The sequence below is a fragment of the Sapajus apella genome, unplaced genomic scaffold (assembly GCF_009761245.1).
Source record: "Sapajus apella isolate SASKATOON/1434 unplaced genomic scaffold, GSC_monkey_1.0 scaffold66, whole genome shotgun sequence".
In the NCBI taxonomy this organism is placed as follows: Eukaryota; Metazoa; Chordata; class Mammalia; order Primates; family Cebidae; genus Sapajus; species Sapajus apella.
Window position 1 is genome coordinate 9,987,989 of NW_022437006.1, and position 13,944 is coordinate 10,001,932.

The 13,944-nt window shown below is 36.3% G+C and overlaps 1 protein-coding gene across 5 annotated transcripts in view; it reads right to left on the reverse strand.

The window, feature by feature from the left end:
- Positions 1-13,944, reverse strand: part of SCAF11 (SR-related CTD associated factor 11) — a 78,660-nt gene that overhangs the window by 16,612 nt on the left and 48,104 nt on the right. For all 5 annotated transcript variants that reach the window (XM_032248389.1, XM_032248388.1, XM_032248385.1 and 2 more), the window contains 2 exons: positions 11,329-11,429; positions 8,161-8,225 (listed from right to left, as the gene is read on the reverse strand). In XM_032248389.1, the coding sequence (XP_032104280.1) occupies positions 8,161-8,225; positions 11,329-11,429 (166 nt within the window). The remainder of the gene's footprint in view (positions 1-8,160; positions 8,226-11,328; positions 11,430-13,944) is intronic.

Below are 13,944 nucleotides of genomic sequence, written 5' to 3' on the forward strand. Positions count from 1 at the left end.
ACCACCATGCGCAGCTCCTGTTTATATCTTTGCTGTAATATTTTTAATTTCTAAAAGCTTTCTTTTTTAAAATATTATTTTTCGCATATCATTGATAAAATATCCCTTCTTTCATGCTTTGAAGATATTAAGTTTTTTTAAGTTATTCCCTATTTTCCAGCATTGGGTCTGTCCCATCAGGTTCCTTTTATCTCTGTTTTGATCTCTATTATGTTGATTTCCCTCAAATATCTGGAGATCCTTGATTGTTTGCGGGATACTAAAATACTGATTGAAAATGGTACAGATGGTTGGACAGAGCCTTTCAGCTAATGTGTTTCACTGTAGGGTGATCAAGCAGACATCTGGTTATTTCACTGGGAGACTCTCAAATGGCATTATCTCTAAGTTTTTTCTTTTGGGCAAGTCAGTATTTCAAAAGATGTCCCTTATCTCCTATTTTGGAGAATTATAATAAGCAATACTGCTAGTGCTTTGAAAAATATCTTGGGTAGAGGACTAGAAGCCTTCATCATTTGACTTAATTTCCCTCTCTGTTGTTTCCTGTATAATCATTTATGCTAAAATTTAAATCTCGTTCACGTACTCACTCTAGAGAGTAAATCTCCAGTCTTTCATTGGGTATACCCCTTTCTCTACCCTGTTCAGCCAGGAATCTTCAGGATCTAAAAATTTTTAACCAATTCTGTTTTCTGAAACCATTCCGTATCTCTGCCTTCACAGATACTTGACATCTCCAAACTCAGCTTTCTAAGGTTCGATGGTATGTGAACTGTCTTGAGATTCCTAACTCCACTCTCCCCATGAAATGTTTATGTATCAGCTTTCTGCTAAGATAATTTACCATTCCTCTAATACTATTTTACTTCCTATTTTGTGGACACGTCTTATGTGCTGTCCCCCTCTCTCCAGCTTTCTTGTCTGCGTGGCTTAAACTTTGTGGCTTAAAACTTTTTGGCCGGGCACGGTGGCTCACACCTGTAATCCCAGCACTTTGGGAGGCCAAAGTGGGCGGATCACCTGAGGTCAGGAGTTCGAGACCAGGCTGACCAACATGGTGAAACCCCGTATCTACTAAAAATACAAAAATTAGCTGGGTGTGGTGGCACGTGCCTGTAATCCCAGCTACTCAGGAGGCTGAGGCAGAAGAACCGCTTGAATCTGGGGGCGGAGGTTACAGCAAGCTGAGATTGTGCCACTGCACTCCAGCCTGGGCAACAAGAGTGAGGCTCCATCTCAAAAATAATCCCACTCTTTTCTTTTCATTCCTTTATTGCCATTTTAGTAGAGATTTGGGGTACGAGGGATCAAAGCATTAAACAAGTGATCAGTCTGCTATGCTTAACTAGAAGCTTGTCTTATTTAATTCAGCATATCCTCAAACATGTTTCATAAAACACTAATCCCAAAGGATGTTTCATGAAAACATCCTTTTGTACAATACAAACCAGTATAATAAAGCCTCTGAGTTTAGAACCTACTACTGGCAGGCATCCAATTAAGGTCTGTTTAATTGATTCCGAAGTTTAATAAAGACATAATTAGATGGATCTAGTATGAACTTAAAAAAAGTACTATATTAAGAAATGCCTGAAAGGGAGATCCTTTCTGTAAACTATATCAATTATAAACTACTATCCCAAACCAAAGATTAATGTTCATTCCAAGAAACAAAGTGAATATAAAGGAGATTAAAAACAAAAATGTGTAATTCAGTTATCTAGTATGACAGAAGAAAGAAAGTGATATTTCTTCAAGAAATTTGCCAATAGGTTTGCTGTCTAACCTTTCACAATACCTCTAGTGTGGCGATATCATCTTCATTATATGAGAAAACTAAACAGTTTATATAATTTTACTAAAGTTTCAGGTGTTTTAATGGTAAAAAACTGTAGAAAACTCGAGAGGCCTGACTTTCAGTGAAATCATCTATTAGACCTGCTGAAGTTTTAACTAGTATATTTACAGGCTATACTAATTTCTAATCAAGATATAAGAATTCACAATTTCATAAGCTCTATTCATTAGTTTGATTACTGTATAACAAATGACTTCAGACAGAAAGTCACACACGTATGTTTAAAGAACAGTCCCATCCTGCTTCACAAAACTGTAAGAAATTAAAGTCTGGGTGGGTGTGGTGGCTCATGCCTGTAATCCTAGCACTTTGGGAGGCTGAGGCAGGCTGATGATCTGAGGTCAGGAGTTTGAGATCAGTCTGACCAACATGGTGAAACCCCATCTCTACTAAAAATACAAAAGTAGCCAGGCGTGGTGGTGCATGCCTGTAATCTCAGGTACTTGGGAGGCTGAGACAAGAGAATTGCTTATCCCAGGAGGCGGAGGTGACAGTGAGCCGAGATCACGCCATTGAACTCCAGCCTGAGCAACAAGACCAAAACTCCATCTCCGAGAAAAAAAAGAAAAGAAAAACAAGAAGCTTAGTTAAGCAGAGTTGCTTCTAAAATCTAACCAATCACTCCTAAAGAGACAGACAACAGCTTCTCAAGTAGTTCTTTTATAAAATTAATTTTTATTTTTGAGATGGAGTCTCATTCTGTCTCCCAGGCTGGAGTGCAGTGGCACAATCTCAGCTCACTGCAACATCCTGGGTTCAAGCAATTCTCCTGCCTCAGTCTCCTGAGTAGCTGGAATTACAGGTGTGGGCCACCATGCCCGGCTAATTTTGGTACATAAAAAGAAATTTAAATTATCCTTAGGATATACCATGGTTTCTGTTCAGTGTAACTGGGTAAATAAAGATGTATTCAATTTGCACAATCTCCCACTAACTCAACCTTCACCTTAACTTTTTCTCTTGGTTCCTTGCTTAGTCATCAAATGCCAACATTTAAGGGTACAAGCTGGCTTTTCTGTTGCATGACAGGTTTATTACTCTCCCTAAACTTTGCGATAATTTCAAGTTACACTTATGGATTCTCTTAGAGTCTTTCAACTAATCAGTTTGTTAATACTGGCTAGAAAACCTCATAAGAAATGTAAAAATTAAAAGAAAAATTAAAAACAAAAGAAATGTCCAAATTAAAGGTTAAAACTCTTAAAGGTTCCAATCTTACAGCTATGATTTATGACCTTTAGTCTGAAGGAAAAAAAAAAGATTGATATCTATATCGCATTTCTGAAAGGTGAGGCTAAAAAAAAAAAAAAACAAAAAAACACAGTTAACTGGTAAGTGGGGGACAGCTATTCTGTTATCAAAATGACAGAGCACTGATTTTACATTAAAAATTATTTTTGACAGTACATCCAAATGAGATCCATCAGAATGGCAATAATTTAAGTTATAGAGATTGTGGACAACCATAAAGTGAGAGGCTTAATTAAGATCAGTAACACTAACAATATCATGCTTTAGCATTATTTCGTGGTAAAAAGTGGCATTGGATATAAAGTCAGAAGGCTGGATCAAATTCTGGAGGCTCCAATTATTACCAATGTGATCTTGGACAAGATATTTAGCTTTTTAAAAAAGACTTTACAAAATGCTGTTGATACATAATCTCAGAGGACAGCTTATTAACCTCCGTTGACATCTTTAGAAACTTTCTAACAGATTACTTGGCTTCCCATCATTTTGGAATACTTTAACCAGGTTAGTTTTTCCAAAATAGTTTCACCACATTGTATCCAAATGAAAAAAGCTTTTAACTGTGTCTACTTGCATAGCAATCTTCCTTTTCAGTCTTATTTCCTTTTATTTATTTATTTTTTTGAGAAAGGGTCTCTCACTCTGGCGCCCACGCCGGAGTGTGGTGGCATGATCATGACTTACCTGCAGCCTCAACTTCCCCAGGTTCAGGTGATTCTCCCACCTCAGCCTCCCAACTAGCTGGGACTACAGGTGTGTATAACCACATTTGGCTAATTTTTGTATTTTTTGTAGAGGTGGGTTTCACCAGATTACCTCAGTCTTATATCTAATCATCATAGTCTTAAACATTTTGCCTGAACTCATGAGTGAGAAAAGAACTAACAACTGGAAGAAACTATCAATTAAACTGAGGAGTCAAGCATAAACAAACACATGTCAACACAAACTGCTCACCACTAAAACAACATGAAGATGAATAGATGGTATTTGTACATGATATGTAAGCATCTAATTTCTTCAGAGCATCTCTATATGGTTGTAGACACCTTACTTATTGAAAAACGAATTTGCCCATCATCATTAGTGAGGTACAATTGACAAAAATTGTATATATTTAAGGCATACCACTTGATGTTCTGATGTATGTATACACTGTGAAAATAATCACCACAAACTAACATATCCATCACCTCACTGTTACTATTCTCCCTTTTTCGTGTAGTGAGAATACATGATCTATAGGCTTGGCAAATTTCAAGAATACAATACACTGTTAATTATATCCACACTGCTGTACATCTATATATTGGGTAGCCAGAATTTATTCATCTTGCATAACTGAACCTCTGAATCCCTTGACAAACATCTCCCTATTTCCCCCACTCCCAAAAACCACCACCATTCTACTTCTAAAAGAGAATTCTTCACTATACCCTGCCAGACGTTCTCCCACCAGCCTTCCCCATCTCAATAACTGGCAACTTCTATTTTACCAGTTCCTTAGGTAGAGACCTTGTAGTCAACTCTGACTTTCTTCTTCCTTGTACCCTATATTCAATCCATCAACAAATCCTGTTAGCTTCATCTTTCAAGTACAATGTAGCTGACCCTTGAACAACATGTGTTTGAACTGCAAGGGTCTGCTTATTCATGGATGTTTTTCAATAAAAGCTATACTGAATGTGCTTGCCTCTCCTGTCTCCCCTTCCACCTTCTCTGCATTGCCATCCAAGACAGCAAGACCAATCCCTTCTCTTCCTTTGCCCACTCAATGTGAAGACAACAAGGATAAAGACCTTATAATGATCCACTTCTGCTCAATGAACAATAAATATATTTCTTCATCCTTAATTTCTTAATAAGATTCTTTCTCTAGTTTACTTTATTGTAAGAATACTGTATATAACACATATAACATACAAAATGTGTTTATCAACTGTTTATGTTAACTGTAAGGTTTCCAGTCAACAGTAGCTATTAGTAGTCAAGTTCTGACGGAGTCAAAAGTTATACATTGATTTTTGACTGGGCAGGGGTCAGCATCCCTAACTCCTGTGTTGTTCAAGGCTCAACTGTACATACAGAATTGAACCAATTCTCATCTCCACTAATATCTCCTTGGCTCAAGCCACCATAATTTGTGGTACAGAAAAACACCACCTAAAATAAAAAGAACAAAAAAGAAAAAACCCACCTAAGTAGGCAATTTCCACCTGTACTCTTATTCTCCTATGATTTTCTTCCCTTCACAGCCAGAGCAATCCTTTTAAAATGTACCAGATCATGTTACTCCTGAAAACACTTTCCTAGCTCACATTGGCCCTAAATGATCTCACCTTGTGTCTTACTCTTCCTCCTCCATCTAACTCAGTCATTCTAGCCACACTAACCTCCTTGCTATTCCTTGGACATATTCCAAGAGTATTCCTGTCTCAGGCTTTTACTTGCTATTCCCTTGCCTGGAACAATCTTCCCTGAGATACCTTCATGGCTTAACTTTTTACTTCTTGAAGGTCACTGCTCAAATATATCTTTATTCAAGAGGTTTTCCCTAACATTTTAAATAAACTGTCACCTCCATAATGTCATTACCCTTTAACCTTTTACTCAGCTTTATTCTTCCTTAAAACATTTATTACCACCTGTTTTACATATATTTATATTTTTGTTTGTCTACAAGAAGATCCTACTGGCAAGCACTTTGTTGTTTTTGTTCACTACTATACCCCTAAGAGTCACACAGTAAAATATTTGTTGAAAGTATGAGTGATCTCAATTCCCTTTTGCCTCTCTGAGTATGAACATCCAGTACTGAGTATGTATCGAGTATGAATCTGGAATTTAAACCTGAGTAATTTTCATCAAACGTAATACCTAAATATAAGCTACTTCATCTAGTAAATAATCTATTTCAATACAGGAAGAAAAACTGACCATTTTAGACTTAACCAATTTCCTTAGTAAAAAGTAACATACAGCAAAACTATTAATACCTAAATGGATAATCAGTAAGTACAGTAGTCTCCTCTTATTCACGGTTTCTCTTTCTGTAGTTTCAGTTACCTATAGTCAACTGCAGTCTAAAAATATTAAATGGAAAATTCCAGAAATAAACAATTCCAAAGTTTTAAATTGCATACCATTCTGAATAACATGATGAAATCCTGTGTCACTCCACCTTCATCACAAGAAGGGTGAGTACAGTACAATAAGATATTTTGAGAGAGTCCACATTCATATAACTTTTATTATAGTATATTGTTATAATTGCTCTATTTTATTATTCATTATTGTTCATCTTTCCTGTGCCTAATTTATAAATTAAACTTTATCATGGGTACGTACATATAGGAAAAAACATAATATACATACAGCTTAGTACTATCTGCAGTTTCAGGCACCTATTTAGAACATATCCCCTATACCCAGTTTCCTTCAAATCAGTCCAGGTTGGTCAGTGAAGACATCTGCTCATAATTACCTGGGTATCAGCACTCTTATATCATCCACTCAAAGTATGATGAGTATTTCTGTCTATCCTAAACGAAACAAATGACTTCAGGCATCTTAAGTAGATACAGCATTGAGTTACAGGCCTTAGACAAGGTTAACCTTCTGGCAGAAAGAGGTTTTTTTTTCTAATTATAATTTAAAAATACCTATCCAATCTAATAGTCCATATTCGAAACAGTAAAACAAAATTCCTAATCAGAATTAATCATAGATGCTTATAAATGACTATACTGAAGCACCATGGGATTAAAGATTTTCCTATATTTCACCCTCTAAAAATAAGCCCAGGCAAGAGATATGCACTTAAGAAATATTACAGAGCTAAGACTACCATAATTTAGTGAGCCAAATTATCTATAGAAAATCTGTAACATCATTTAATCTTCCTCAGCAGTAAATTTTATATTGGATCTTAGAATTGGCAAACAAATGCTATCCATAAAAAAAGAATAGTAATTTACAGCAATGATGGAAAAGCAAAGACTGTTTTCATATCTAAAACTAACAAGAGAAAAATGTATTTTTTCTTTTTTCTACGAAAAAGTCTCCAAGTAGAGAAAGTGCCTTTTTAACCACAAAAGCTTTGCTGTAATTTCACTTTAATAGTAAAATTTCAAAGGTAGAACATTTGTTAATCTATAAATCTAACCTGAGGGATCATGTTAATTCTAATTAAAAAAAACAACAACAATCAACAAAACTTGGTATCCATAATGCATATAAAATGAAGTTATTCACTGCTTAACACAATAAATCAATTATTTCCAAGTTCACTAATTCACTAGTTACAGCTATAAGTGGAAATTCACTGTGACTTTGTCTGGAAAATAAATGCTCACCTTCCTGCTTACAAATAGATCATAGTAAGATGTTTTCTGGGACAGAATAAATAGCCTGAACCCCAAGGAGGAGTCACAAAGCACTACAGATGTTGTCATTTTTATTCAGGCTCTGCTGCAAAGCCTTCCTGTATATTAGAAAATCATGTACCAGACAAAAACAGGAGACAGAAATATTTAACGGCTAAAGTAGATAAATATGTTAAAGGTGCTTTATTTCTAAAGTTTCAAATTAGAAGTAATAGAGGCCAAAGTACAATTTCCTCTGGGAACTGTGAATTAGTTTCTTGCTGCCACAGACTTCCTTTGCTACTGCTTACAGTTACTGGCCCACAGGGTATTTAATCTCATCTCCCCTAAGGACTTCTACACTAATCAGTGGAATAAGACCACAATGTAAGCTGGTAAACATCAAGAAATTGTGAAACACTCTTTTCTACACACACACACACACACACACACACACACACACCCCTACCTCTACCTCTTTCCTTTTAAGAGGAGCAAGAAGGAAAAAAAGGGCAGAAAACAGTAAAAATGGCTCCAGGAAAACAAAATTTATGTAGGACTGAACACAATGTGCAGAGCTCTGAGGACTATTTTCCAGACCAAAATGTTACTAATGAGAAGTCTGACCACAATCATTAACAAACAAACAAACAAAAAAGGGTAAATAACAAGCAAACAGTCACTTACTATGTATCAATTTCAAATCACAAATGTTTGCACTTAATAGATCTTCTCTTATGATGGCTTTTCTTCTGTAAACATCAATAAAGACAGGAAAGAATTAAGGAAAAAAACATCATTTTGCTCACTTATTTTCAACTCATTCTCCATCAAAATGAAATCTATTATGCACTGATTGTATTACCTATGCTGAACGTCCAGTAAATAGTTTAAGGATATTCTCACAGACTCCTATGAGATATCAGAGTGACAAGTTAGAGTTTAATATCTAATGAGTTGTATTATCTCAGTTTTTTTTTTTTTTTTTTTTTTTTTTGGCGGGGGGGGGTTTTTTTTTTTTAGACAGGATTTTGCTGACACCCAGGCTGGACTGGTGTGGTGCTGTCATGGCTCACTGCTGCCTTGACCTCCTGGGCTGAAGGGATCCTCCCAGCTCAGCCTCCTGAGTAGCTGGGACTACAGGCATGCACCACCACGTCAGCTTATCTCTCTCTATTTTTTCAGACAGAGCGTTTGCCTTTGTTGCTGAGGCTATTCTTGAACTCCTGGGCTCAAGTGATCCTCCTGCCTTGCCCTCCCTAAGTGCTGGGATTATAGGTGTAAGCTACCATGCCTTGGCTAATCTATTTTTTATTTTAATTTTTTAACTAGAGATGAAGTCTCACTATGTTGCCCGGGCTAGTCTTGAACTCCTGGTCTCAAGCAATTCTCTCCCTTCAGCCTCCTAAAGTGCTGGGATTACAGGCATGAGTCACCATGTCTGGCCTCATCTGTGTTTAAACGATAATCTTAATGGCTGTGTGACTGACTGGCTACTGAGCCATGCAGAGTAGATACTACCTTTTTTAAAAGAACCATTAGAAAATTCTAGCAAGGAAAGCCTTTCAGTTCCACTTAAAATGGAGGTTCACTATGAAGAAACAAAACACCACTGCAATGCCTTCTTTGAAACTGGTAAAAAGTATCAGAAAGAGAGAAGTACCAGGGTTTCATTGCTTTGGAAGGGAGAGGCAAAACTGAATGGAGTTTGTCTGCATGTTGAAAAATCAAGCATATCCAGCAAAAAGATGACTGAAAGACAGCACTACTAAAAACAACCAAGACTCCAAAAAAGAGTATAATGTAAATATCCAACAGCTGACAGAGATATTCCATTTTGGGAAAAATAGTTAAGTTACCCCTTGGTGGGCAAAGGCAAATATTAATTTCACAGCTGTTATTTCCTTATGAAAAATCTCTGAGAAAAACCAGTTAAATATGGGGACTACTTCTACTATGTTAGACTCAAACAAGAGCTGTGAGTCTTACAGGTAATTTTCTGTGATGACCACTACACTCGGCAAGAGCCAAGAGAACTGGGTAATTTTGAGGGAGAGACAGAGAAAAAAAAGCACATCTGTGATACTGTCACAGCCAGTGATGTAAGTTGTATCAAGAATGAAAGTATTTCTACCAAATGGTATTTCTTCACTATGCGTGAGAAAAATGTACTACTATCTACTATGTAAATACAAATGCAAGAACCAAAAGTGATAACTATTTTTCAGCAACAATTATAAAATTTGGCCTAATGCAGTTATTAACTTTGGGGCTCATGGGTAAGCTCTTGGAGTAGGTAGTCCATGAATATCTTGAAATCATATACAAAGATTTATGTCTATAAACATGCATATTTTTCTAGCAGAAGGGATCTGAATCATTCTTCACATTCTCAAAGTATGCCATAACTACCCAAAAGTTAACATCTAAGGAGCTACAGTGTTATAAAATACTGATAGTTTCAATAAACCTCAGTGACTACTGCCAACTGTTTTAGGAACTAAATAACCTTACTCTTTTAAGACAGTAATATTCTGATGAAAAGTACTAATGGATCATAAATTTAATTATGAATCTGACAACATATTGACTTAAAAATACAACTTTTGGACAGCTCTAAATACATTTCAGATCAAAATGAGCTTAAGTTTCAAATGCATTAAAACAAGTTATTCTAAGCATCAATTAATTTCCAGTGTACTACTCATATTCAATTTAGTTGAAAAATGTGTTAAACACCTATTAAACTCAAGTACTAAACATTGAATTTCTAGACATTTATGTTAAAATAGGCAATGGTTTTAATAGCAACTAAAAAAAGGGAAACTCATATACATTAAAAAATGTTTTAACATAAACACTTGCTGGTACCTGCTACAACACAGGAAAGCAATATGTGAAAGTTAATAAGCAGTTTAAATTATAACTGATGAAGAATGTTGTGCTATACTATTAGGTACTCCCTACTTTTTGTCCATAAATAACTTGATCAGTGCTATTCACAGTGTTGTCTGAGCACCAACGCTTATGTATTGTTTAATATTGGTTTGTGATTAAGTACAAAAAATGATGGTAAGCATTCAGAATTTTTGTTTGTTTTTGAGACACAGTCTTGCTCTGTTGCTCATGCTAGAGTACACTGGTGTGATCATAGCTCACTGCAACCTCAGACTCCTGAATTCAAGATATCCTCCTGCCTCAACTTCCTGAGTAGCTGGGACTGCAGCCATGTGTCACCATGCCTGGCTCATTTGTAAATTTTCAGTAGAGACAGGGTCTCATTATGTTGCCCAGGCTAGTCTTGAACTCCGAAGCTCAAGTGATCCTCCCACCTCAGCCTCCCAAAATACTGGCCTTAACAGGTGTGAGCCACCACACCTGGCCAGCATTCAGAAATTTTACATTGCTGTAACATTTTTATTTTACAAAAGTTTTGGTCTAAAACAGATTCAGAAATAAACTGAAAAGAACAAATTCTTGTAATTCTTTTTATTTTGTGTTATTTTCCAGTAGAGACGGAGGAGGGGAGGGTGGTCCTCATTATGTTCCCCAGGCTGATCCCAAACTCCTGGTCTCATATGATCCTCTCACCTTAGCCTACCAAAGCACTGGGATTATAGGAGTGAACCACCATGCCCAGCCAGAACCAATTCTTCACCAAAAACAGAGGACAGCTCAAATTAGATTCTCAGATTTCAGCTAGTTACTCCTTAAATTATCAAGTGTGTGCTTTCAAATAAGTGATTAAATACATTTAAACCCCTCTTCTTTTTTTTTTTTTAAAGAATACTCCTTTTGTACTACTTAATTTCTGTTCCACTCATTTGCATTCCACTTCTAACGTTAATCACTAACCTTATACAGCTTTTAGAATTTTCATGACAGGAGAGCTGTTTCTCAAATGAGTTTTCATTTTTCTTGTCTTTTATTTCTCTCAGTTGTTTTTTTATTTGAACCTATGAGAAAAGCAAAATCAATTTAGAGCAACAATCCAACATTACAAATAACTTTATAATTCTTCCTTGAAATGATTAAAATTACAGAAACAAAATTTTCTGTTTAAAAAGTATAGTCCAAATACATATGCTTATTCATTCAAGCATGCTAAACCATAAGCTTAGTAAGTGTGCTTAGCTCTGGGGAAATAAAATAGTGAGAGATGAGCATAAGTAAATTAAGTACTTATAACAGAGATATGAGCACAGATTTGTATATACATGAAGGACTCAGAAATTAACTGAGGATGTCATAGAAGACTTTAATGAGTAGACGATGTATGAGTTGGTCTTAAAGGATAGTTAGGAATTGATTGGTCTAAGACAAAAAATTCTAGGTGGAGGAAAGAACAGAGTTGTAAGGAATGTGAGAAGCCAATGTAGACAGAGAAAAACAGAGTAGCTAGATATAAAGTTGATGAAATGTGTTAGGACTTGATTGTAAAAGTTCTTGAATAAGAAAATAATTCTACAGGCATCAGAGAGTAAGTGGACTTTTTAAAGCAAGCAAATGTGATGATCAAATTTGTTTTTAGGAAGATAACTTTGGTAGCGATATGGAGAATTGGCCAGTTAAGAAGAGACTATAAAAACCAGAAAATAAAAAAGGAAGCTCTTAAGATAGACTAGATCTATACTGTCCAAGACAATAGTCACTAGCCACATATGGCTACCCAGTGCTTGGAACATGGCTCGTCTAAATTGGAATGTCCGACAAATATAAAATAGACACAAGATTTCAAAGACCTAGTATAATTTTTTTAAACCATGTGAAATCTCTCAATAATAATTTTAAAATATTACATGTTGAACTAATACATTAGATATATTGGATTAAAAATAAAATATATCATTCAATTTATTTCATTTCTTTTTATTATTTTAGGGTGCTACTAAAACTTTTAGTTATTTAGTGGCTTATAGTATACTTCTATCAAACAGCACTAGTGAGATGACAGAATAGGAGCCTACAAAGAGGCAACAATGGAGGAATAAAGAAGAAACATATTTAAGATATTCAACAGAAAAAAAAATAAATGAGGGAAAGAAAAATGGAAAAGTTCCAGTTATTTCTGATCTTGGTGACTGGGGTTGTGATTCCATTAACAATTGGAGCTGGGCAAAGGGGTAGGAAATGTGATTAATTTGAAATTTGTTAATGTTAGATTTTTTTTTTTTTTTTTTTTTTTTTTTTGGTATTCCAGATGGAGATGTACAAGTGGTTGTAAATACTGGTCTGGCTCTCAGTAAAGAAGTCTGGGATAGGGTCAGAATTTTATTTTATTTTTATTTTTTGAGATGGAGTCTCACTCTGTTGCCCAGGCTGTAGTGCAGTGGCACCATCTTGGCTCACTGCAACCTCTACCTCCCAGGTTCAAGTGATACTCCTGTCTCAGCCTCCTGAGTAGCTGGGACTACAAGCACCCGCCACCATGCCCAGCTAGTTTTTGTATTTTTAGTAGAGATGGGGGTTTCACTATGTTGGCCAGGCTGGTCTTGAACTCCTGACCTCATGATCTGCCCGCCTCGACCTCCCAAAGTGCTGGGATTACAGGCATGAGACAGTGTGCCCAGCCAGTGACAGAATTTTAGAACTATCCAAAGATAGGTAGTCCTTAAAGCTACTGAAGTATAATAGTTGAGACGACTTAGAAAGTAAGTATACTGAGACACTTTAAATGAAGATCTAATGAGCCCTAATGATTAAGAAAAGGAAGAGGAGGGCAGGGATATGACAAAGAAGATTGTGAAAGGACAGAGAAGTAAAACAATCATACATACATACATACATACATACCCACAAGAGAAGGATGTTCTAGAGGCCGAAGGAAGTAGAGGGTAGTCAACAGCACTACACGCAGAAAACAAACCATGGAATGTGGAAGTCTGAGTCTGGACCTTGGTGAGGGCAGTGTTTGTAAAATAAGATAATAAGATAAATGTTCTATGAAAACTGAAAAGTGAGTAAGAATTGAGAAAAAGGAGTTGTCTCATTCAAGAAGTTCAGTTGCGGCCGGGTGTGATGGCTCACGCCTGTAATCCCAGCACTTTGGGAGGCCGAGGTGGGCAGATCACAAGGTCAGGAGTTCGAGACCAGCCTGACCAATATGGTGAAACCTTGTCTCCACTAAAAATACAACAATTAGCTGGGCGTGGTGATGGGTGCCTGTAGTCCCAGCTACTCAAGAGGCCAAGGCAGGAGAATTGCTTGAACCCGGGAGGCGGAGGTTTCAGTGAGCCAAGATCACACCAATGCACTCCAGCATGGGAGACAGAGTAAGACTCTGTCACCAAAAAAAAAAAAAAAAAAAAAAAGTTGTTCAGTTGCAAAGATAATGAAGTGAAGATTCGAAAGAAGTAAAGGTCTAGGGAAGGCAAGAGAATGTGGACGATATCTTATGAGCCAAGAAATACCTTTTAAGTTAAACAAAATAAAATTAGCACTGTACTAAACCTTTAGGTAAAATACAAACTC